At 38.9% G+C, this 25375-nt stretch overlaps 1 protein-coding gene across 1 annotated transcript in view; it reads left to right on the top strand.

Moving 5' to 3' along the window:
• TRHDE (thyrotropin releasing hormone degrading enzyme) overlaps window positions 1–25375 on the top strand; it is a 326844-nt gene that overhangs the window by 85371 nt on the left and 216098 nt on the right. The window contains exon 3 of the mRNA XM_087814534.1: window positions 14296–14422. Within this exon, the coding sequence (XP_087670660.1) occupies window positions 14296–14422 (127 nt within the window). The remainder of the gene's footprint in view (window positions 1–14295; window positions 14423–25375) is intronic.

The following is a 25375-nucleotide window of genomic DNA, read 5'->3' as shown; positions in this document are numbered from 1 at the left end:
AGTGAAGGCAAAGACTAGATATTTTCAGATAAAGAAGGACTAGGAGAGTTTTCTGTTTACAGACCATTGTGAAAGGAATGAGTACTGGATAGACCCCAGGAGGAAGAAAATTTAACCTAGAGCAAATAAAACAAAACAGGAACAGACTCATAGATACAGAGAACAAACTGATGGGGTGAATGCATTTGGGGGGCGGGTGGAGAGATAGGTGAAAAAGATGAAGAGGAACCAGAAGGACAAACCTTTGTTATAAAAAAAATTGTTATGGGGCAGTAGAAGGGTGGATGAAAAAGCAGTGGTACATTTACACCATGGAATACTATGCAGCTGTGAAAAAGAACGGTCTTTTTATCTTACCCTTTGAGACAGTATGGATGGACCTGGAGAGTACTACGCTAAGCAAAATAAGCCAGTCACAGAAAGACAAGTATCAGATGGTCTCATTCATATGTGGAATCTAATGAACAAAATAAACTGATGAACAAAATAGACCCAAAGACACAGAAGCATGGAACAGACGGAGGGATCTCAGAGGGAAGGCGGGGGTGAGTGGGTGGGTGGGGAGAGATTAACCAAAGAACTCATATGCATATATGCGTAACCCATGGACACAGAGAATAGTATGGAGAAGGCCTGGGACGGGGAGAGGGTGGGTAGGGGTGAAAGGGGTCAACAGGGTAAAAAAAGAGGACATCTCTAATACTGTCAACAATAAAGATAAATTTAAAGAAATGTCATCAGGATATGTATAGCATAGGGAAAATAGTCAATATTATCGTAATAACTTTGTGTGGTGACAGATGTTTACGAGACTTTTTGTAGTTAAATCTTATCTTAAACAAAAGAGAAAAGCTTACAACATGTGAATAGGTGGTCTTCCCCCACCCACAACCCCAGAGGAAAGCAAACAATTTAACACTTGAAAATTTATTTCTATAATTCACTACCTTAACAGAACACAGGGAAGAAGAAATGTATCATCTGAATAGATATGATGAAAGCATTAGAAAAATCCGACACTATTCATGATACAATTCTTGGCAAACGATGAATAGAAGGGAACTTCCTTATCTTGCAGCAAGAATTATAGTTTGTAGTGAAACAGAAGCGTTCCAAATAAAGTAAAAAATAAGATAAGGACGTCGTCTTTCACTGCTCCTAGTTATTGTTCTAGGAATCCTGACTGAAACAAGCCAACAGAAAAACACACAGAAATGCTATTAGAATTAATTCAGAAAGTTGGCTTGTTTCAAAGTCACTTTGCAAAAATCAATAAATGGTTAATATCAGAAATAATAGATTAGAAATATGATTTTTCAAATCCCATTCACAGTAAAAACAAAACATAAGGTATCTAGGAGTAAATCTAATAGAAGATATATAACTTATGTGAAGGAAAGAGTAAAACTTAAAAGTGAGGTAAAAACCAAAATAATTAGATATTCCATGGACATGGATGTTGATATATAATGTTTGAAGATGTCAAAATAACATGGAAAACCTCCAACAGGATTTTGTACATAAATGTGAACAATGATCCTGAAATTTATACAGAATAATTATGAAGTTCTGGGGGAAAAAATAAGGAAAAGTACTGGTATTATTAGACTTCACATTTTTAAATTCAGTTTGAGTGATGACGTGATACTGGCAGGACCGCGTGCTGACCCATAGAAAACCACGGAGAGCCAAGTATATATGAGAACTTAGGACTGTACAGGAGGGGGAAATGATAAACTGGTGGTAAAGGCAAGACTATTCAACAAGTATTACTGAGACAAATGATTATACACAAAGAAAAAAATAAAATGCGATTGCTATTTGACGACTTCACACAAATACATTCCACAGGGGTTAAAGCCCTGACTTTGAACAGCAAAAGCTTAAAAATTGTAGAAGAAAATATAGGAAAAATATATTTGGACCTTGAGGGCAGTGAAAGATTTCTTTAAAGAGACCCACAAAGCACAACCTCTAAAGGGAACATTTGATATTTGATTACATTCTAAGTTAAAAAAATTCTATTTGATCAGGGACATAATGTACAAGGCTAGCACAGAATGGGAGGAGATTTTTTCAAATTATACACTAGCAAATGATTACTGTCCAGAATATACAAAGGACTGCTGCACATCATGATGAAAAATATAAATACACCAATGGAAGAATAGACAAAGGAACAGGGCAGTTTGCAGAAGAGGAAAATATAAGCCATAGACATGAACCATTAGAGGTTCAAATTACAGTTAACAGTGAGACACCATTCCATATCCATCGATTGACAAACATTTCAGAATACAGAATTTGTGAGGTTGGGAGAAACAGGATGGCCATACATTGCTGGTGGGATCTAAATTGGTACGATTCCTGTGACGAGAAGCTAACACCCAGTAAAACTGAAGGATGAATATAACATGAACTGGAAATACACTCAAACCAGATCTTCATGGCCCTGGTTAATTCTGTGTAGGCAGGGGAGGGGGGGAGGAGGGGGTGAATTACCCCAAGGGAATTGTAATGTTTTACATAGTTAAAAACATCTGAAGCAAATGTGGAAAAACTGTCAACATTAAAGTCTCTTGGGGGTATAGGGATAATGTACTTTTGTACTAGACTTTTCTATAGAATTTCTATATCATTGAAATATTTGGTAATTTCTTTAACGAAAGAGTTGAATGGAGAAGCTTGAGGACTGTAACGATGGTTTTCAGGACATTTATAAGTAGCTCTTTCTGGAATGCATTCTCCCCAGAAACCTATTTCCCCATTTCTCACATCCTTACTTATGTTACACTTCTATCCAAGTATCACCTTTTTTCTCAGTGAGGCTTTCCCTGGCCTTTCACACTTTCTAATTCCCTTGGATGTATTTTTAAGTTGAATACTTATTGTTATTTATCATACTCTATATTGTTCATATTTATTTATTTGTGTTGTATTATTTATTTGTATTGTTTGTGTTTATCTGTCTTTCCTACAAGCTTTCCATGATAGGGATTTCTGTCTGTCTGGTTCACTTCTATATTTCCAGCACCTAGCAGAGGGCCTGGCACAGAGTAGATTCTCAGTAATTATGTGTCCAGTGAGTGAATGAACAAATGAATTCTGACTTCTGACCTTGGGTGGTGGAAAGCTGTCTGCATTATTGAGAGACACAGGAGAGAGGAGCGATGCAGGCAGGATGCTGTGTTTGATTTGGAGGGGAAGATGACATACGTAGAAGTGAGGTCAGCAGGTAGTTGGGAATCAGGGAATAAAAGGACAGATGGGCCAAACTAAATTGAAGCTGAATCCAACTGAGCACTGAGCTCCTGTATTTACAAATAGATGGACTTGGCTGTCAGTTCTTGCTGAAGGTATTTGACCAGGCATAGAACAGATAGCTCAATAACGAAATTCTCTAAATTTATTCTATCTTGCTTAAAAAAAAAACAACCCACAAAACTGCAGTTTACTCCAAAAAAAAAAAAAAGGTACTCTATGTCGGAGAGAGAGTAAATGGTGCTGTTTTATCTATGGGCTGTGACAGTATTAAACAACTTTTACTGATTTCCAGACATTGGATCTGACTCATCTGTTGTTTATTGTTCATCGTGCAGGGGAAAGAAAGATTAGTTGTTAGAGTTAAAAATAATAACGGCCCTGTTGAATGTATCTTCATTGAAGACTCTGGTGTTGAAAGAGGTTTAAGGAGTGAGGATATATGTTTTCCTATGTGTTAAGCTATTGCTAAATATTTCTTTCTAGACTTGAGGTTTGCTTACTGTGGGACTGAATGAACAAAACACCCTTCAGTTGACTTCAGGCAAATAGTTTTTCAACTTTAGTGTCTATATGATTCGACTGGTAAGTTTGTTGAAATGAAGATTTTAGGGCACCACCTGAAGGAGATGATTCAGAATTTCTGGGGTGTGAAGGCCCAGGAATCTGAATTTTACACAATTATCCCAGGTGATTCTGATGCCAAGCGTAATAGGATAACACTTGGAGAAAAAAAGCTGCAGATGATTCTTTTACTTAATCATTTCACTTTTGTGTGTGTGTGTGTACCAATTATGCGCAGTAATGTGTTGTGTGCTTGGCAATAATATTTGTGAGTAAAACAGGTGTGCCAACATTGGCAGTTTGAAGGCTGTAAATACATCTACAGCAGAAAGAGAGGCACAAGAAGAAATACAAAATGTGTTCCTATAAGAAGCTGAAAATCTAACCCAAAACACTGTGAAGATAGAAAATTAGAATGTATTCATTTCCTACTGTTGCTGTAATATGTTTCTACAAACTTAGTGACTTAATACAACACACATTTATCCTCTGACTGTTCCAGAGGTTAGAAATCTGAAATGAGCCTTAACCAGTTTTGCTCAGTGGTTAGAGCGTCGGCACTCGGACTGAAGGGTCCCAGGTTCGATTCCGGCCAAGGGCATGTACCTTGGTTGCAGGCTCGATCCCTGGACCCGGTGAAGGCATGTGCAGGAGGCAACCAATGGATGTGTCTCTCTGACATCGATGTTTCTCTCTCTCTCTTCCACTGTCTCTGAAAAGCAATGGAAAAAAATATCCTCAGATGAGGCTTTTTTAAAAAAAAAGAGATTTCCAGCTTCTAAAACTATAGATCATGTATCATAGAAATGTACACTTGAAACCTATATAATCTTATCAGCTAATGTCACCTCAGTAAATTTAATAAAAAAGCAAACAAACAAACAAAAAGCTACATTCCTTGCATTCTGTGGTTCATGGCCTCTTTTTCCTTTGCATCTTTAAACTTTGCTCTGTGATCCTTATTGCATTCTCCTTTTCTGAAGTCAGAACTTCCTCTTTTCCTTCTTATTAGGACACTTGTGATTATACTTAAGGCTCCCCTGAATAATCCAGGATGATTGCCTCATCTCAAAATCTTAATTTAATCAAAACTTCGAAGTCTCTTTTGGTAACATTCATAGAATCTAAGGATTAGGACATGGTATCTTTAGGGCCCATTATTCATATATATATATATATATATGAAAAAAGTGGCAACAGCGGTATGATTATGGCAAAACTTTGCCCTTTCTTGGAAGTACTCGAAAGTAATGAGAATTTGTTAACTCCACAGTGAAGTAGTAAATACTGTGCTTAGTAAATAAATGTGAAGTGATTTCAAGAAAAGACCATGCAGGTTGCCACAGTACCAATCTCTTTGCCTGAAGCCAAGTGTAATTGGAAGATGTAATCGATCTATTATAACAGCATTTTAGTATTGGAGCGGACAAGGACCTTCAAAGTTTATTGCCATTTTACGGGAGTCAGCAACATGTTGTCAGTCCCCATTGGATGAAAGTCACTGTATTAGACACAGTGAGGAGTGAAAAGAGAAACCGCAAAGATGGACCCAAGGCTTAAAGAACTGACAGTCCTACACAGAGAGGCGAGACAAATACACTTTATATATAGAGTTTCCTTACAACAGTATTGGGTAGGAAGTGGAGTTTAGTCTAAGGCTGGTCTGGGGCCTCATTAGCGATGAGTAATTGTTCTCAGAACAGATCTTGTACGGCTTGGCTTCCAAGGGGAGGCGCACCCAGAGCCCTGGTGTTTGTTTCTGCACTCAGCTTCTGTGAGAACAGTGGGTTTTGAAGTAGCTGTGGTTTTGCTGTCACCACATGACTCCGTCGCTCTGGGATCTTATTACCCGTCCATTCCCAGTTCTAAATTCTGCTCCTTCTCGGAACGAGCTCTTTGACTACGGTGATGGAGATCGCCTATTCTTGGCTGTTCTCGCTATAAAAGCTACAGAACAAATTTTTCACTCCTATTATGCTTTTCTACTCAGTAGCCTCCCTGCCTCAATGCATCTCCAACTCCGCTGCCTAAATAATCTCCCTTTGTTGTCCTCAATCATGCTGCTCCACTGCAGAGAAGTGGCGCTCGGTCTCTCCAGGCAGCACACGCAGGCTGGCGCTTGCCATGTCAAGCGGGGCGCGCCGCAAGCTCCTGCCTCCGGCTCCTTCCCCGGCCCCTCCTGCCTCCTCTTTGTGTTTATGGGCTCATGGCAATGCACGCTGGTTCCTTGTTTTTGTCCAAGTTTCGTGCGTATTTATTTCCTTTTTGCTTAGCAAAATAGAAAAAAAAAGTTATCTTCTGAATTTAAATTAGACTAATACTCCTGGGCTTTTAGTTTCTTGTTTACAACATTCTTTCCTCTTTGTATCAATATATTTATCTTAGGGCCAAAAAGCACCTGCTCCCTTCTCCCTGGCTAGTTCTGTTTACTGATTTGTATGAAGAACTACCCCCCCGCCCCCGTCCCCTCTCTGCCCCAATCAAATTGCAGTCACATAGGTGAATTAATTCAATTTACTGGCTGAGAAATTAGCAACAACACATCATTGTTTTGCAGTTATTAAAGGAAGATACTGATTTTTCAGTTAGGTGAAAGGAAGAGTAAGCTTGTTATTGTTGTTATGGTGATATTTTTAAGCCACGAAGTAATTATTATGTCTTCCAAAGTTCCTAATGTACTCTTGCGGTATAAAATTTTCTCAGAAGATAACTCTGGAAAGCCAGAAGGTTTATTTAACTTAACGCCACCAAATTACAAGCGTCAAGTCAGATAAAGTGTTATGCAAGTCTTTATTTAGCAGGTGTAGTACTGTTGTGATTTTTTCTCCTCTGCTGGATGGCGTAACTACTCTTTCACATCATTATATAGCAACTACCACAATTTCTTTTTAACACAAAGATTATTCAAACAGTCTAGAAGAAAGATTTTAGACACAGAGATTTAACTTCACTGTCCTTGAAAGTGACTCAATGACGATAGAAAACTCCTTCAAAGTTTTCACTTATAAAGTCGTCATTTACTGCTAGCTACAGACTCATTTAATGTGTATTTTGTAAAGGTAAATAAGAAAATCTGCTAAGTATTTTAGGTTATTATAAGAAAATAGCCCAAATTAATTAGTATGAGATTTTTATATTTCTGACAATATATATTTTTAGCTTTACTTTGAAATCTTTAACAGAATGAGAGGTAAAACATTAGATGTAGGAATGAATAACTGCTCGCTTCTCTTTATTTCCATGGTACTCTATCCTAGTCCACTTAACCAGCATCGCTATGGAGAGGACTTCTGAGGAGCCAATGTAAATGAGGCTCATCTTGCTCTTCTCAGTTATGAGACTTTGCTGCTGTGTCTCCCCACTGGATTGCAAGCTCCTTGGAAGACAGCGGGTCTCCTTTGCTTACCTTTGGACACTCAACAGGGAACATTAATAGATGCTCATTGAATAGCAATTGAATAAGTGAATGTCCCATGGATGAAATCCATAAACAGTTCCTTGGTATCTTCTAAGTTGCACAGCCATCAGAGACAAAGTCAATTTGAATGAGTCTAAAGTTCCCTTCCATTATGACTCCCTTCCAAAGGATATTCTATCCTAATAATGGCAAATATCTGACACCAAAGCCATCTCTCCTACCCCTGAGAGCACAGATGGCATTTCACAGACCTTGACACTTTCTCCTGCCAAGTGCAGATGTGGTCTCAGGATTCTTTCTCATGTGCCCGCTAAGCAGCCACTTAGTTGTCAGGATAGTTGAAACAGTTGCCACCCTTGTTTTTGTGGGAAAGTGAGATGACTAAAGGGATTGAAGATACCACCTGTTAGTATTTTTCTCCATTCAATGATTAAAATAAATAAAATTATATAAAAAGATGAAAAAAACACACTTTAAATATAGAGAGTCCATGCCTGGCCCGTGTGGCTTGGTTGGTTGGAGCATTGTCCCATGCAGTGCATCAAGGGGTGGCAGGACAGAGTAAAGGCCACTGGGTACAACAGACTTCCTCTAGGAACACCTATTTTGGGCATTTAACTGTTCTAAGGGATCAAAAATATGTAGTTCTTAGTTCATTACTGCGATATATTAGCACAAGGGTGGTACATAAGAATATTTTCCTGAAGCCACTTCTGGTATTCCATATTGGCTATTACAGTTATTTCTCTCTAATCAGTACCAAGTTCACAGGTGGTTAACGGGGGAAAAATGAGGAACACTCAAGAACAAAGGATGAAGATTGGTAGCTGAGCAGTTGGTATGCATTTTCAGGGGAAGTGAAAATGCAGAGGAGTAAAGCTATGTGAAGCTAAAAGAAAAACCTGTTCATTATTTTCTTTTCAAAATAAGTGGGGACTACATGAGAAGAATTTAGGTGAATTAGTGTGATGGACCAGTTTCTCAGGCATAACGTGATATATAGATAAAGATAAACTATTACCCCTGAAAGGAACTTTGAGCTGAGACTTTCACGAGTTGACAGAAGTAGTGAGAAAGCTGAGTCTCACCTCCCAGTGTGCCAGTTCCTAGTGTAATGTCCTTTCCACAGGACTAAATGGGCAGTTTGGTTCATATCGGTTGTTGGAAGAAGCTATGCAGAGGGAGAGATAAAGGCTGGCTAGCAATTTACATTTTCAGAGCTGGGCTCTTATCTTGGAATGTCAGAAAATGCAAATAAGCAGGTGTAATAAAATTATATTTCATTGCTTTTGAATGATAACTGTGTTTATGAAGATTTAGTTTCTATATTATGATTAAGTAGAGCTTAGATAACCTAAAGGAAGAAAGCAACTGTGATTGTTTTTCACACTATAAAATGATTTATTGCACAGCAAACTCTTGATTAATCTCACAGGAATACCCAGCTTGTGAAATAATTTGAATTTTTCCCTCCCATCTTTCAACTGGGTTTCACTAGTTCCAGCAGGGCGCTGGAGTGAGACAGGCACAGATAGAGAATGATCGCTCTTAAGTGAGAGTGTGGCTACAGTTAGGTTTACTTGGTAGATAAAGGACTCATTCAGTAGAATGTCAGGACCAATTGACTAAGTCCATCCATTTCTCTGCATCCCTACTGCCATCTCTCCAGTCCAAACCACCATCTTTCACCTGTACTTCTACAATAGTCTAACTCATTTCCTTTTATGTGTTTCTATTTCTTTACTAATCCTTTATCTACACTGCTTTTGATGTAATCCGTTAAAACCAAATTCTGGTCATTCTGTGGTTTAAAAATCTTTAAATAACTTGTCTGTGCCTATAGTGTTAAACTAATATTCTACAATTTGATATACAGGCTCTTCTTTCATATGATTTGAAGTTTCTCTTTACTTCTCTGGTCTCACCTAACACTGTATATCACTCACTTTTCTAATATTGTTTCTTAACAATATTGGCTGTCTCAATATGTAACCCCTTCTATTTCAGTTCAACTTGATATAGGTCACTGATGTGATCTTTCTGAAATGCAAAAGTAATTTTACCACTTTCTGACTTAATATCCTCCAATGAACTACCACCACTATTATAATTAAGTTCTGATGTTTACTATTGCCTTTAAAGTCACTTATTTGGCCAGCATGGATTCCTTAGCACATAATGTGACTTTGGTCTGGGATATCACTCTCCACTTGGTAGGTTAATACATCCAGCTTACTTTCAAGACTTAGCTGAAACATTTCCTCCCCTGAGAATCCTGCAGTCTTATCAAAGGGTTCCTATTATATATCCCCTTAGGACCTGCACATACCTATGAGATTCACTTGTTCATTCATAAAATATTTATTGACTGCCTACTATGTGCCAGGTACTTGAGAGGCAAATTAAACAAAATATTTTGACCTACAAAAATGGCACTTTCATGGTTAAAAGTAATAGGTAAAAATTATTTCCTTTATGTAAGTCACAGTCTTGGAAAAAAGGCAGCAAGAAGTGAAATGAGCAAGTGAAACATACCTTTTGTTAAATGGTGATAAATGTTATAGGAAACAATAATGTAAGGAAAGGGGATAGATATTCTGGGGTGGAAGGGAAATTTCTCAGAAAGAGGAGATATTTGTACAAGTATCTAAAGGGGGAGAGTGAACAAGTCATGGAGATATCTAGGGGGAAACTGAAAAGCCTTGGCGAGATTTGAAAAGTGCAAAGGAAGCTAGTGCACGAACGGGGTAAGGTTGGCGTGGGGCAAAGGAGGGCAGAGAGGAAAAGTGGGCTAGGTTTTTATATGGATATTGGGTCCTTGTAGAAACTTGGCCTTTTACTCTGAATGAGATGGGACGTCACTGGAGGAGGGAAACAAAAAAGTGATATGACTGGATGTTCATTTTCACAGGACCGTTTTGTTGCTGTGTAGAGGACATGCTTAAGGGAGTAAGGAACAAGACATTAGTCGTATGCTACAGCACTTGTCCCGGCAAGACGTGAAGGAAACTTGGAGCAGGCTGGCAGTGGTGGGGTTATAAAATGGTTGGTGTTTGGATATATTTTTAAGGTAGATCCAAAAGAATTTTTCTTTTGCTAATCCTCACACAAGGATATTTTTTCCATTGATTTTTTTTTTTTTTTTTAGAGAGAGTGGAAGGAGAGAAAGAGAAAGAGAGAGAGAGAGAGACATCAAAGTGAGAGAGACACATCGACTGGTTGCCTCCTGCACGAGCCCTGACCGGGGCCAGGGATTGAACCTGCAACCCAGGTACGTGCCCGTGATCTGGAGTTGAACCTCGACCCTTTCGTGTGCGGGTTGATGCTTTAAACCACTGAGAAACACTGGCTAGGGCCCAAAAGGATTTTATGACCAATTGAACATGGAGTGTGAGAGAAAGAGGCAAAAAAGAATGATGTTAAGGCCCTGGGCTTGGGCAAATGGATGGAAAGACTTTTGCAATAGCAGGTTGAGGGGTGTGTGTGTGTGTGTGTGTGTGTGTGTGTGTGTGTGTGTGTGTGTGTGTGTGTGTGTGAGATATCGGGAATTTGCTGTTAGACATGTTCAGTTGGATTAATGAATGTGGAAGTTGGGAAGTCATTGAGTAGGTCTTCAGCATCTAAATGATATTTAAAACCATGAGACTAGATGTCACCAAGAGGCTGAGTGTAGGCAGAGAAGTGAAGATATCTGTGGCTTGGAACCTGGGACCCTCCATCATTAAGTGAGAAGGTTGAAGTTGAGGGTGAGGAGGAATCAGCCAGGTGACTGAGGAGTTGTCAACCAGATGGAAGGAAAAGTAAGACAGAAGCCGAGTGAAAGAAGGAGGAGAGATGCCTGATTGTGTCAAATTCTGCTGATAGGTTACGCATGTTGAGGCCTGGGAGCTGACTGCCGGATCTGGCGTCCTGGTGCCTTTAGCGTATTGAGAGCAGTCAGGATAGAGTAGTGGGAATGAAAGCCTTGCGGTAGTGGATTCAGGAGAGAATACCAGAGTGTATGAGTGGGCGGCCACCCCGCTTAACCTGAGTGCTCCTTTTCATTCTAAACTTGTTCTAGTTTGGATGTTAACATGTATGCTAATCTTAGCTACATAGAAGACAGCACTTTCAAGGAGCATTGGTGGAAACCATAGCTGGGAGAGCTGTGGTCAGCAAAGATTTTGTTTTTGAACATAAGAAACAATACAGAGTATTTGCCAGTGAAAATGATGCACCACGGAGACACAAACTGGTGATACGGGAGATAAAGGGGAGCATTTTGAGAATATCTTTGAAAAGGCAAGAGGGAATAGAATGTAGGGGGCTTGGCCTTGGAAAGGAGCTCAGTCTCCTTGACTTTTCTAATGGGAGGGAAGGCAGAGTACACTGTTGCATTTCTCATATTGTATTTTATTGTTGATTTATTTGTTTGTTTTCCCACATATTTTGAACTTCTTAAGAGCAGTGAGAGTAAATGTCGTGTTCATTTTATGTTAGGAATCTTTATCGTTCTATTTCTGTTCTCTAGTACAATGCCTGACACACAGCATGCCTGCAATAAATGTTTGAATGAACAAATGAAGACACTACGCTGAGCATGTGTATATTGTATCTTCTCACTCAGATTGGATCATTTCCATCAAATCTTGACAACTGGATTAATTGTGTTTCTCCTGTCTTGGCCTACAGATAGCTTGACTAGCTGGTAGAGTTGATTAATAGGAATGTCTGTTTTTATCAAAATCAATGATGTTTCCTAGGAGTAAAATTAGTGACCTTTTGCTGCATCATTTTGTGGTGGTCTTGGTTATGGTTTAACATGAAATTACTATTTAGCTTGAATCTTCTGAAAGCTATTGATTCTCCTCAGTATCCATTTGTCATTTATAGTTTACCACCCATATGGTATTTATCATTATTTGTTATTATCTAACTTACCTAATAAATGGAAAGCTCTGTGAGAATGGAGATTACATTTTCATTGCTCCCCCCACCCCCCACAATAATGCTTTGTGTCACCTTTAGTTAAAATGCTTAGTCATCACTAAGTTAAAATGCTTAGTCCAGGCCTGGTGCAAAGCAGATGTCAAATGAATATTTGTTGAATGAATGAATGCATGAATGAATGAGTGCTCTCTGTGGTGTATGCTGTTGGTACCCAGACTGTTCTTCTTTCTTGTTTGGTGCACCTATACCCCAGCTCTCATTGCTCTGCTCCTAGTAGGCCGTACCTGAAATCTTCAAAGGACTATACTTGAGCCCCTGGAGCTGCATCAGCCAAATGCTTCAAGAACAAAATGTGCCTGGGGTTTTATGCCTTCTTCTTGGTAACCAGTATCCAGTAACTGAGGTGTAGGAGTTTGGGAATCTAGCTGTCTGCCTCAAGGCAGTGCAAACTCACCGGTGCATGTTATACTCCAGAGCTCCCTCATGGGATCAGACTAAGGCCAGGACTTCACCTGAAGCTGCACCTTGCGTGGCATATTTTCCTTTCTTATCTGGCTTCCTGGGCCTCCCTTGTAAGTTTCTCCTGAGAACATCTCCTTAGTAGATCACTTGTATACTCATCCCTTCTTTAGGGTTTGCTTATTGGGAACTTTACTTAAGAAACTTCATGTTTATACACAAGTGATATCAGGGGCAGGGAATTATAACCAGTGTCTCTCTCTGTAGGTGACTGTCAACTAAATTTGATATTCGATTTGGTTGTTGGGTGGGAAGTAGCTTTACAATTTCAGTAAATAAATGTTATTGAATTTAGTGGATATCTTACTGAATTACAGGACTTTCTAACATTTAGTCAGAATGTATTTTTTAAAACTTTTTATTCTTTTTGATTAAACACATCTCTGACATCTGTTCTCTCTCCTTAAGCAAGGATAGTAAAGAGTTGATTGTCTAATCAATTTTTATATGATTGAGTACAGCTTTCTTTTGTCTTTCTGTTGAATATAAATGTCCATTTTCACATACCGAGTAAACCATTTATTTTTTGAGTGATTTGAAAAAGAACACAAACTTCTTTATCTGTAAAATGCAATTGGAAGTAATGTATTTTAGAACTGAAAAGAACCTTAGTAACCAGCTGGTGGCCAACCCCTTTATTTTATAAATGAGACCATTTGAGACCCAAAGAGGTTAAGTAATTTGTTCAATATCACCCGGCTTGGTTAGTAACCGAGCAGGACCACCAGCCAACTCCCAGGCTGCTGTGCTCGCCACTGCTCCACAAAATGCATATTTATTATTCACAGAATTGATATGAGGATTAGGGACCACATCTGTGAAAAATAGATTTAGCCTTTGGAAAGAAAGATGCTGGATAGCTTTATGAAACTAATCTCATTTTAACCTTTCCTGTACAATTGTTAGTTTTGTTCAGTTTTAGGTTATTTGCCTCAGGCTCCTTTTTGGCCACAGAATAGATAATATACAATGCTTGATTTAAAAATCTATGTTAAGTATCCAGACTGTGTTACTGATATGAATTACTTCAGCCGGTTTCAAAGCTTGGAGCAGTTGCAGACAGCTTTTCAGAATGGCAATCATTTATGGACATGAAAAATTTTCTATCCCTACTTTGCATATTGGGACTAAGGACAGTTAGTTCCAAAGAGAAGAAGAAAGCACAACTTCTGTTGCCGTTCAGCTTGGTAATACTTCCAAAGCTGGATGCAGTGTGTCTTTAACAAACCATGAATTTTCTCTCCTGCTGAGCCACCATATCCTGCCTACTTTCAGCATAGTCAGGGAACCATTATACTAATCCACCGTACCTTCCTATCTCTAGCAAGCACATGTAAGTGATAACTTTGAATATTTATTTCGATGCAAGGTGTATAAATCTCTCTGTGTCCTCTTGTAAAGCGAGGAAATTGTGACTAGCTCAACTTGGTTACTTTAATTGTTTGACTTTGGTTCATTCAGCCGCAGCATGCTACGATATATGAACAAGAGTACTGTTTAATTTCTGTAGTAAGCACAGTGATTTGTATAGATTCATATATGCAGGGAAGATAAAATTTGAGTACCAGAAGGCTAAAGTAACTTTTATATATATTTTTAATTAGGTACGATTATATGCAAGACCCGACGCTATCAGAAGAGGATCTGGGGACTATGCTCTTCATATAACAAAGAGACTAATAGAATTCTATGAGGACTACTTTAAAGTGCCCTACTCCTTGCCAAAACTAGGTAAGAATTTTCTTGGTTATTTTACTGGGAGGGGTTCATTGAGGTGGAATTTCTTCCTTGTGCATTTATTTGAGACATCCGGAAGCATGAAAATTCCAAGGGTTCTATTTTTTATTTTATTTTTTATTTTAAAAAATATCTTTATTGATTTCAGAGAGGGGAAAGGAGAGGGAGAGAGAGAGAGAGAGAGAGTGAAACATCAATGATGAGAGAGTCATTGATCGAGCCCACAACCTGGGCATGCGCCCTGACCGGGAATCGAACCCTGATCGCCTGGATCCTAGGTCGACGCTCAACCACTGAGCCACGCCCGGCCGGGCAGGGTTCTATTTTTTAAAGAAGATAAGCATGGAAATAATTTCTTCTGAAGAGGTGAAATAAAATTTAGTGTTTCTAAAGACTTGCCAAAGAGTGCTCATAGAAATAAAGAACAGCATTATGTAAGTTTTGGATTCCAAAAGATAACCCCTGTAGCTATAGTTTGTTAAATATGTACTGGGAAGGGGTGCTTGCTGGCATCTCATTGAATCCTCACAACTGCTCTGTGTGTAGGTTCTGTTATATTTTCCGCTTAAGGGGACTGAGACCCAGGGAGTCTTCCATTTGTTCAGATACCCAATAAGTGAAGAAGCTGGGATTTCAAGCTAGGTCTTCATGACTCTCAGACCTATTGAATATTTTCTACTCATTGATTTGTTTCTTTCCTAATTCTCAGATGTCAGACTTCAATGTATTAGTGATCCCTTAGATTATTTTTGTTCAGTCGTATTTCAAATAAGTTATGGTAAATGGAATAGAATCAAGAGAGAAGGGGGGATTTTAGCAGTGGGGATTGTGTTCACCATGACTATGCTTACATTTCCTTCTTTTACAAAGAGAGTATGCTCGATCCTGTGTTGCTGAATAAATAAATGGATGAGTTTTGTTATGCTATTTTAAATGAAGTTGCTGCTTCTGCAAGGGAGTGAACTCTGACTTTCCACAAAATTAGAAAAGGTACATACCCATTAGAAATGCTGAAGTTATTTTTTTTTCCTTCTCAGAAAACCTGTTTTGAAATATTACATCACAGCCACCCTTTGTTCCCCTCCCGTCTCCCCATCCATTTTCCTTCCCCAGAGCGTTTTTCATCAGCATCCTCATAAAAGGTATTGCTCGTTGGCAAGAATCAAGTGCTTATCTGATCAAAAATGTTAGCATTTGAACCACAGGTTCTCCTCTCAGGAGAACTGAGCCTATTTCACTAAAGTACCTGCCTGCTGTGTAGCTTTATTGGTCTTACAATGTGTAGTTCAGAGAGTAGATAGAATAGTTGATATTGTGATCAATGGGTGTGGCATATAATTTTAATGAGTGATATTGCAAAATCCCGAGGCCTTTTTGAAATATATGCTCTTCGAATCCATAATATTTAATTTCAAATTTCTAAACAATATTTTATTTCAAAGAGGATCTACGTATTTTTTTTCCTTCTTCTGTCTTCTTTCTTTCTTTTCGTCTTGGTATCCACTTCTCTATTGGAACCCTTTGCACTGAAATCTCCCTGGTAGGCACCCGAGGCAGGGAGAATACCTGACCTCATTTGCATGGAGGTGACACTGTTCTGCACTCCAAGTAAAACTGACTGGGAACTTCCCAGCTTGACCCTAATGTAAAATTCACAAGTGCTTATGTTGCAAGTTCAGCAAGAGAAATAAAATGTGAATCTTTGTCCCCTTCAGACCAGTAATTAGTGGAGGAATTCAATTTATAACTTCAGGGGGTTCCATGTAACTGTCAGCTTGCAGCAGGAAGCATTTCTAGTCCTGTATTTCACTCACAAGTGAACCATGCAGGCTTTCATCGGTAGAAAAGAGCTTTGTTCGCTGGGACTCTTACTTGTTAAGCTACCTTGTGGTGGATATAATTGAATGATTTGACTTACCCCAGCACACTCCTTTTATGTATCTAGGGGAGTTACCGTAGCCTGTGGCATTTGGTAAAATTTCTCCTAAAGTTCTACTTATTTTATATATCTAAAGATATTTAGATATATACGTTAATGGATTTATAAGTATGCTTTCTAAATACCCCCTACATAAAAATTCCTAAGTACAGAAGCATTTTGACAGATCTTTACTTTCCACTGTACATTGTGAATTATATTTTAGATAAATTCTATGCAAACCAACTCAGTCTTTGTTAATGGTGCATGTAGCTATATCCTAGATATCAGCTGTGTCTGCCTTCAGCCTTCAGATCTAAGATGGTCCGTCTCCCCCCCCTTCCCTCCTTCCCTCCCTCCCTCCCTTCTTTCCTTCCACATTTATTGATTACCTCCCATAGGTACTTTTCTTTGTGATGGAGATACAGCAGCAAATAAAAAAGAAAAAAATCCCTTCCCCCCTGGGGCTTACATTTTTTAGGTAGAGGCAGGCATTGAAGCTATTAGTAGCACATATAGTATACCAGATGGAGATAAGTGCCATTAAAAATAAAGCTAGTATGAAGGAACAAGAAGTGTGTGGGGAAGATCAGGCATGAGGAAGGGGCTGGATCTTTTAAATGCCTGAATATGGATGGCTTTTTTGGGAAGCTGACTTTTGAGCAAAGAACTCAAGGGCATGAAGGAGGAAGCCAAGTGGATATTAGGGGACAAAGCCTGTTGGTAGAGGGAAAAAGGTGCCCCGCTTTTGAGACGGGAACTGTGTTGGCATACTTGAGGAACAGCAAAGAGCTAGGTATGACTGGAGCAGAGTGAGAGAGGGAGATGAAGTGAAGGCGAGTAGCAGATCATAGAGAACTGGCTGACTGAGGTAAGGACTTTGGCTTTTTTTTTTCTGGGTGAGATGGAAATTAATCAGTCAGTTGTTAGCAGAAGTATTACGTAATCTGGTTTCTGCTATAAAAGGGTTATTCTTGTAGCCAAGTTGAATATGCTGTAGAACAGTGGTTCTCAATCAGGGCGATTTTGTCCTATATGCACTTGGCATTATCTGGAGATATTTTTGTTTGTCACAGCTCAAGGGGAGGGGGCTGTAGAGTGTTTTCTATTGGCATTTAGTGGGTAGAGGCCAGGGATACTGCTAAAGATCTTACAATGCTCACGATAGCCTCTCTCATAATGAAGAGTTATCTAGCCCAAGATGTCAATAATGCTGAGTTTGAGACCCTGATACAGGAGGAAAGGTCAGAAGCATAAAACTAGTTAAGAATATAAGGCAAAACTTAGGCAAAATATCATGGTTGCCTGATGGACTAGGATGTTACCAGCGAGGTAGTCAGAAATGATCCAGTTCTGGGTATATATTAAAAATACAGACAAAAAATTCACTGCTGAATAGGATGTGGGATGTGAAAGAAAGACAGGTACCAAGGGCAGTTCCAAGGTTTTTGGTCTGAGAATTTGAAGGGCAGAATTACTTTTTACTGAGGCAGGACAAAGGTGGAAGAAGACATTTTGAGACCGATGTGTCTATTAAACATTTAGATGGCACCTTGATGTCTCTGGGAAATTCAAGTAGACAATTGAATTTATGACTATGGAATTTGGGTGAGTAATCTGGCTAAAGAAATCCATTTGCCAGCATGTAAGGATGGTTAAGACCACCAAAGCTGTGAGAACAAGGAGGGATTGATCCAGTGTTTAGTGGTTATAGAGATTAGGAGCCAGTAAAGGCTACTGGTTGACAAGAAACCACTGGTTGAGGTACTAAGAAAATAGGTATATATTCTGGGCATCTAATGAAGAAAGCGTTTCAAAGAGAGCAGATGATAAATTTGTGCTAAGTCCTGTTAGGACTGAGAATTGACCATGAATTGGCACTAGCCATTTGGAGGTCACTAGTGACCTTGACAAAAGCAAAAGCCTGATGGGTGTGTTCAAGAGCAAATGGGGGTGGGACTGGGAGGGGATACAGTGACTAGAGACTGTGAATATAGACCTCAGATGAGCATTTCTGAAAATTCTGGGAAGAGGAGGAGAATTATTTGTGTTCCGATAATGCTCACCTTTGGATTAAAGCTGTTTCTGTGAACTAATAGCATCCTTACTGCACAGATCTGTCCCTGACCCAAACCATGTCAGGGGAGATGTGGAACTTGCCTCTTTCTTTGATTTGCACTAGAAAACCCAAACTGAACCAAATAAATAAGAACACTCTCCACCAGTTAACCTGAATTTACTGAAGCTTCGCAGGGGTGTGTGTGTGTGAAGGCCAGAGTGTTACACTGCAAAAACAAAACAACAAAGCAATCTTAAAATGTAATATTGGAGCCTCCTTTTCTTAAAATTCCTTTTGCCATTCTGTCATAAACTCTGCAATATCTTCTCTCTTCAACCATACCAAGTCCTTTTTCATTTCTAAAGCTGAATAATTTAGCTTTCTCTGCTGTGGCATCATCTCATGCTAGCTTATCTCTGAGGATTTGAGCTTCCACACCAAGTAGTTTATCAGAATAGTTCCCTAAGAGGCATTCTGATGCTCACTATTAGGGCAATAAATGCGTTCTCTTGTTACACAAGGATATTTCTTCAATGTTTTAAAGCCAAAATATGCAGCCTGTGAACCTGTGGGAGGATGCATTTTTAAATCTCTAACTTAGGTAATTCAGCATATTTGTATGAGGTTTCTCTCTCTTGGTGTTAAGTTGCAATGAGAGGTATAGAGGCTATTTGATATAATGCAGCGATCCTTCTTTATAGTATGTGCTCTGTTTTCATGAGAACGCTCTGAGGTCTGGAGATATACTGTAAAAGCTCATTGTTATAGACATATAAAAAATTAAGTTATCTTTCCTCTCATCCCCAAACATATTGACCACAATTACAAAAACAAATGGGCTTGTGTTTACTAAATGTGGCCCACTCTTAAAGGCTTTGTACATTCTGACCCATTTAATCTTTTTCACTGCCTTTGAGGTGGTACCTGTTATTTTCTCGTTTTCCATGTGAGGAAATTTAAGCACTAAGTGACTAAATAATGTACTCTGATCCCACAGCAGGAATTAGTGGATTTATAACTCAAACTCAGGCTGTCTGGCTCCAGCATTTTAAGATTCTGCTGAACCCGATTCCAGAAATTATGAGAATTCAGAGATGAAAATATAGGTCATCTTGCCCTAGCCAGCTTTCCTCAGTAGTTAGAGCATTGGCCCACAGACTGAAGGGTCCTGGGTTTGATTCCGGCCAAGGGCAGCTACCTCAGTTGCAGGCTTAATCTCCAGCCCTGGTCAGGGCAAATGAGGGAGGCAATCAATCGGTGTCTCTCTCACGTAAGTCTTTTTCTCTTCTTTCCCTTCCACTCTAAAACGCAATGGAAAAAAATAGCCTTGGGTGAGGGTTAAAAAAAAAATAATAAAAAAATACATCATCTTAATAAAGGAGATAATCTGATTGCTAGAGGATAATATAATATTTTTGTTAATTTCATATTAATGTTAAAATTAAAACATGATCCTTGAAGAAAATTTGAAAACTTAAAATAAAGAAGCACCTGTCTTATATCTCATAATTTCACCTACCAGAAGATGTCTGTGAGTATTTTAAATGTTTTTTCAACATAGAGGTTTATAAGTTAATTTAGTGGCAGATAAAGTGACAGATTTGTATTGGAATATTTTTGTTAGTTATGTTTAGATTTCATTAATTATGGCAGATAGCCTTCAGTTTCCTTTTGCTGCTACTTTGTAAATCAATGTTTTGTAAAGGAGTTTGCTTGGTTGCTCCCCCCCCCCCCCAAGACAGCATGCTTTTATGAAGAATTCAATATCTACCTGGCACAGTACTGTGATTGTGGAGGGAGCACAAGTATTTTGTTACAATAATTTCTGATTTCAAGGAGTGTGGTTTTGTATAGGAATGAATGGAGTAGAAATGCATGCAATAGGAAACCAACACTTTGTAGGGCAAAAACATACTACCATGTTAAGAATGTGGGATCATTGCACAATACTGTAGGCATGAAATGCACATAAAAAGAAGCCTTATATTTACTTGAGTCCTGAAAAAAGAAACATTTAATCGGAGATGGAGAAGAAAGGGGAGAAGTCATTTTGAGAATTGTGTGGTGGGGAAAGCCCATGGGTACCTGGGGCTCTGTGTATCATGTTGATGGAGTCTATTTGTTTTTCTGCAATGGAACAGATGAGTTAAGGGATACGTTGCCCTATTGAAGTTCATAAATAGGAGAGTCTAGCTCGAATGATTGAGTTTGGTTGAAGCTATTACAGGTACACCTCTTTCTTTATTGTGATGATGATGAGGACAACTTGCTATTTGTAAGTACAGTGGTGCCTCGGTTTTCGAATGTGATCCGTTCCGGAGCCCGTTCGAGCTCTGAAACATTCGAACACCGAGGGATCCACAGCCGGCAGCCGGGCCTCAGGGTCTTGCATCAGGGAAGCCGCATGGCATGTTCCACTTCCTAGGCCTGTTCGAAAACCGAAGCATTTCCCTCCAGGTTTATGGCTCTTGTAAACTGAAATGTTTGCCAAGGAGATGTTCGAAAACCGAGGTACCCCTGTAGTACAGTTTTGGAGTTTTTTCTTTCATAAAATATTTTTATTAAAGACTGCTAACCATTTCATTCACTATGGTTATTTTTTCTCTCTTTACATTGTAGATACATTTTTGTTTTTAATTTGAGATGGTAATTATATGAAACTATTCCCATGTTAAACGTGCATCTCATAGTTATGTTTTATTTGAGGCTTTTCTTTTCGTTTTTTAAAGTATGACTTTTCTTACCCTGCTTTTGACTAGATGAATATTGAATGTGATGTATATGCTTTGTTGATGGCCTCAAGTAATGCTGCTTTGTAAAAGAAAATATCTGGAGGCTGTGTAGATAGCCTGGTCTACTTCTGTATAATGCTGATTCACTCCCAAGTGCTTCCTTCAACCAGAACACCTCAACATATTTGAATTTACACTGGAGCTGTTTAATTGTATAGTTCCCGGTGGAATCTGACTTAGGATCTCTCTGTGGGTGAACATTATTACTGCGTCATCAGATGAGGTGTTTCTTTGGCTTCCAGTTTTCCAGGTGCTGTGGAGAACTGAGTTTCTTCAAATGCCTACACTTTCCCCTGTTTGGAATAAAATAAACATAGTCTCTCCCTATTTTGTGAAGGTCATTTATTTATGAAAAACACATGGCAATTTTCTCATAAACCAAAACAGCAGGCATAATTTCTTTGGATGGGAAATATTTTTTGTAGCTTCCTAACCTGGCACAACCATTGGTACTAAAACACCACCAACTTCTATTAAAATGGACACTGTTACTTCCATATTTAACAGTTGTTTTAACACAATTTAACAAGACATTTCCCCCCTACACTAATTATTCCATAATATGGCCATTTAACTCTTCTTATTAAGTTATTTTGCAGCTATAACATGCTATTCACTTCTAAGACTATACTAACAAACAAAGCATATATAAGATACTCAATGTTTATGATATTTAACTACTAATGCAAAAAAGAAATAAACAAAGAATGCCAAAAAGGAAAGAAATCAATGAAAACAATGCATTTTAGTGGGAATGATGCATGTGATTATTACTGATATCAACTTGCATACCACAGATACACCTAGTGAAGAATTTAATGCAGCACAAACCAACTATAGAACTGAATTAACTAATTAATTCAACAAGCATTTATTGAGTAGTTACTATGTAACATTGCACTCAAAAGGGTAATAAATGGTCTCTTCTGCTAGAAGCTTAAAATCTAGTTGAAGAGAAGTTTTTTTTTATTATTTTGCCAGTTTGTCAATATTGTTACATGTTCAATTTGCTTACCACCGTCCTCCCTCCTTCTCTAGTTTTAAGAATTTTAGACCTTCACGACTTTAGATTTGCTCCTAAATATATTTTCACTAATTCAATCAGGGTTTTGTGAATGCTTATTCTGAAAGTAAATGCAGTTCTAGAAAATGCTTAACTTAATCAGGGCATATTTATAAAGAAGTCTCCAAGTTACTATTTTACGTATTCCAGCAGAGGTATTTGGCTCTTACAACTTGGCCATTAAATTAAGAAACAACATTTTCCCATGTTTTCCTGTTATAGTCATTGCAAAAGCCTCATGGCACATAATTGGCCTTATTCCCTTGTTTCTGTGGATCAGGTGGCATTGCTGTAGCACTGGACACCTCCTTTCCTACACCTCTCCTATCTTCTCTCACCTGCTCAAGGACAGCACTTCAGCAGGACATCACTTCATCTCTCTTCTGAGTCTTTAATTTTCCCCCTTTATTGGATCTTCCTCCACAAACATTAAAAAATGATGCCATTTCTTTCACTTTAAGCACACACATGTACACTCACTCCAGCTACTGTACCATTTCTCTCCTTCCTTTTACAGCTAAACTGCTGGATAGTGTTGTCCATCTGCACTGACTCCCATTTTTCTCTTTCCCTTGCTTTTTAAATGCACTCTACATCAGGCTTTTGCCCCCAACGCTGCACTAAAACTGCTCACGTCAAGTTCAATAATGCTGCCACATCCTCAGTCTTCATCTTGAGCTGTCAGCAGCATCCGACACAGCTGTCCTCTCCAATGCCCCGAGACACATTTTTAGCTTGTCTTTCAGGGCTACACATTTTCCTTTTAATTTTTTTTCTCCAACTCACCGGCCATTGTTTCCAAGTCTATTTTCCCTGCTCTTCCCTTTTCCCATCTCTAGGAGATTAATACCGGAGTGCCCCAGGATTCAGGTTTTGGACCTCTTTCTTCTCTGCTGCCTACATTGGTGGTGACTTAATGTCATCCAGCCTCATGGCTTTAACTGCCATCTGCTGATGCTGGTAATTTCCAAGTTTACATCTCCAGTCTGGTTCTCTTCAACTCCAAACTCTACACTCTCTTAACTATTTGGCATCTACACTTGGATACCTAATGAGTGTCTCAAACAAGCATGTTCACATTTGAGCTCCAGATCTTTAAGCTGCTCTCTTGCCCTTTCTATAGTCTTGCCCATCTCTGTACGGGGCCGGTTTGGTTGCGTTCTGGTGAGAGCTCTCTTCCTGATTTGTGTTTTCACCTGGTCCAGAGAGAAAGCGAGCTCTCTGGTATTTCTTCTTATCAGGGTCTCACCCTTGTGACCTCATCTATACCTAATTACTAAACATCTTATTGGGAATTGGGGCTTGAACATGTGAATTTTGGGGGCATACAGTTCACTTCATTGCAAGTGTGATCTGGCCTGATTTACATTTTTAAGGAATAACATTAGCTGCCTTGTGTAGAACAGACTGCTGGGGAGAGGGAGGTCAAGGCCAAAGCAGAAAGAAGCTACTGCAGTAATCTGAGCAGTAGTGCTGTATTGAGCCAGAGTGGTAGCAGCAGAGGTGGTAAGAAGTGGGCAGGTTCTGAATATATTTTGGAAGAAGAATCAACAAGTTTACTACATTACAAGAGGACTTCAAATGAAGGTCAACTATGGTTCAGAAGATTGTGACTAAGTTGAAAAAAATATGACCTTTCTTCCCTCCAACCCCTCCCCCCCCATGGCTTACTTTTCTGTGTAGCTACAATGAAAGGAGCAATCTTTTTATGCCTCCTTCTGTCTTTCTTAGTTATTTGAAATTAACATAGCAAGATAAATAATTTGCATTTTCTGTATTTTCCAGAAAGAGCAGCTATATTTAGAACAAAATAATGGTTGTAATAATCCCCTTCTGGGAGTGAGTTGCTTGCTTTGCTGTTCATTGGTCAGTCTGGAGTTAATTATAGACAAAAAGCAATCCCAAGCCCTAGAGAAAGGGAGGAATAGTTCATTAAAGTCTGGGCTGGGGATTACTGCTGACAGAGGCACTGCCAGTCAGGCCATTTTAAAAGAAAGGTGACCATTCCCATAAACTTTAGAGCTAAAATAGCTTATATTGGGATCAGAAGGTTTTTCAAAATAGCTTCATTTCAAGAAACTGAAACTGAGGGATAGTTATGTAAATTAAGGTTAAACATATAAAAGTCAATTAAAGCAAAATGCTCTCTCAGAGAGAAATAGTTGAAATACATGTTCTTTCTTCTTTCCACTGTAATTGTGACTGTGTTCTTTACCCAATTCAGAACTTTTTTTTTTTTTTAATTCTCACCCAAGGATATTTTTTCCATTGCTTTTCAGAGAGAGTGGAAGGGAGAAAGAGAGAGGAAGAGAGAAACGTCAATGTGAGAGAGACATTGATTGGTTGACTCCCACGCACACCCCTCCAGGGCCCGGGATTGAGCCTGCAACAGAGGTACATGCCCTTGGCTGGAATCGAACCCAGGGCCCTTCAGTCCGAGGGCTAACACTTTATCCACTGAGCCAAACCGGTTAGGGCAGAACTTTTCAGATGTTTCCATTGTAAAGCTATACGGTAATGATTGATTGATTATTATATCTAAGGTTTAGGAACTTTAAGAGATCAGGGTATGATCAGGGCATCTCTTCACCTTTGGCATTAAAGTTTTTTGACCTTATCAGATAATGAAGCCTAATAAAAATCTGTGCACCACAGACTATCTACTTATAATTTTGTAGGGTGAGAAGCAGACATGCTGTTGTAACCTGAGGGAGGTGTGCTTACCACGTAGATGACGGTTCCTCAGCAAACGATATAAAATCCAACTTGGATGGATATCGAGAGATTGTTTCAAGGAAAAAACCTTAGGAGAAGAATTCTTGCTAACATGTAAATGGTATAATTATTTTGAGAATGAATTATTTTTATAAAATCATCTTTTTCAGAGTTTTAAAATTATGACTTTATTCGCCAAGGCACTGGAGGATCTAGGACTGAGACGGAACCTTTTCAGGAGATTTCAAATGGAAAATGTCACTACTGGCCCACGTTTTAGTTTTAAAATCTTTCATTACTGTCTGAGAATTCTGAGGACACTGCTCGTGGACTTTGAAATGTAAAACATGCCTAAGTGTAAAACAACCCTTAGACTATGAGGGAGGCAGCAGTGTACAAA

Source organism: Miniopterus natalensis, chromosome 2, assembly GCF_054644295.1.
Source record: "Miniopterus natalensis isolate mMinNat1 chromosome 2, mMinNat1.hap1, whole genome shotgun sequence".
Classification (NCBI taxonomy): domain Eukaryota; kingdom Metazoa; phylum Chordata; class Mammalia; order Chiroptera; family Miniopteridae; genus Miniopterus; species Miniopterus natalensis.
This window is presented reverse-complemented; position numbering and strand designations above follow the sequence as displayed.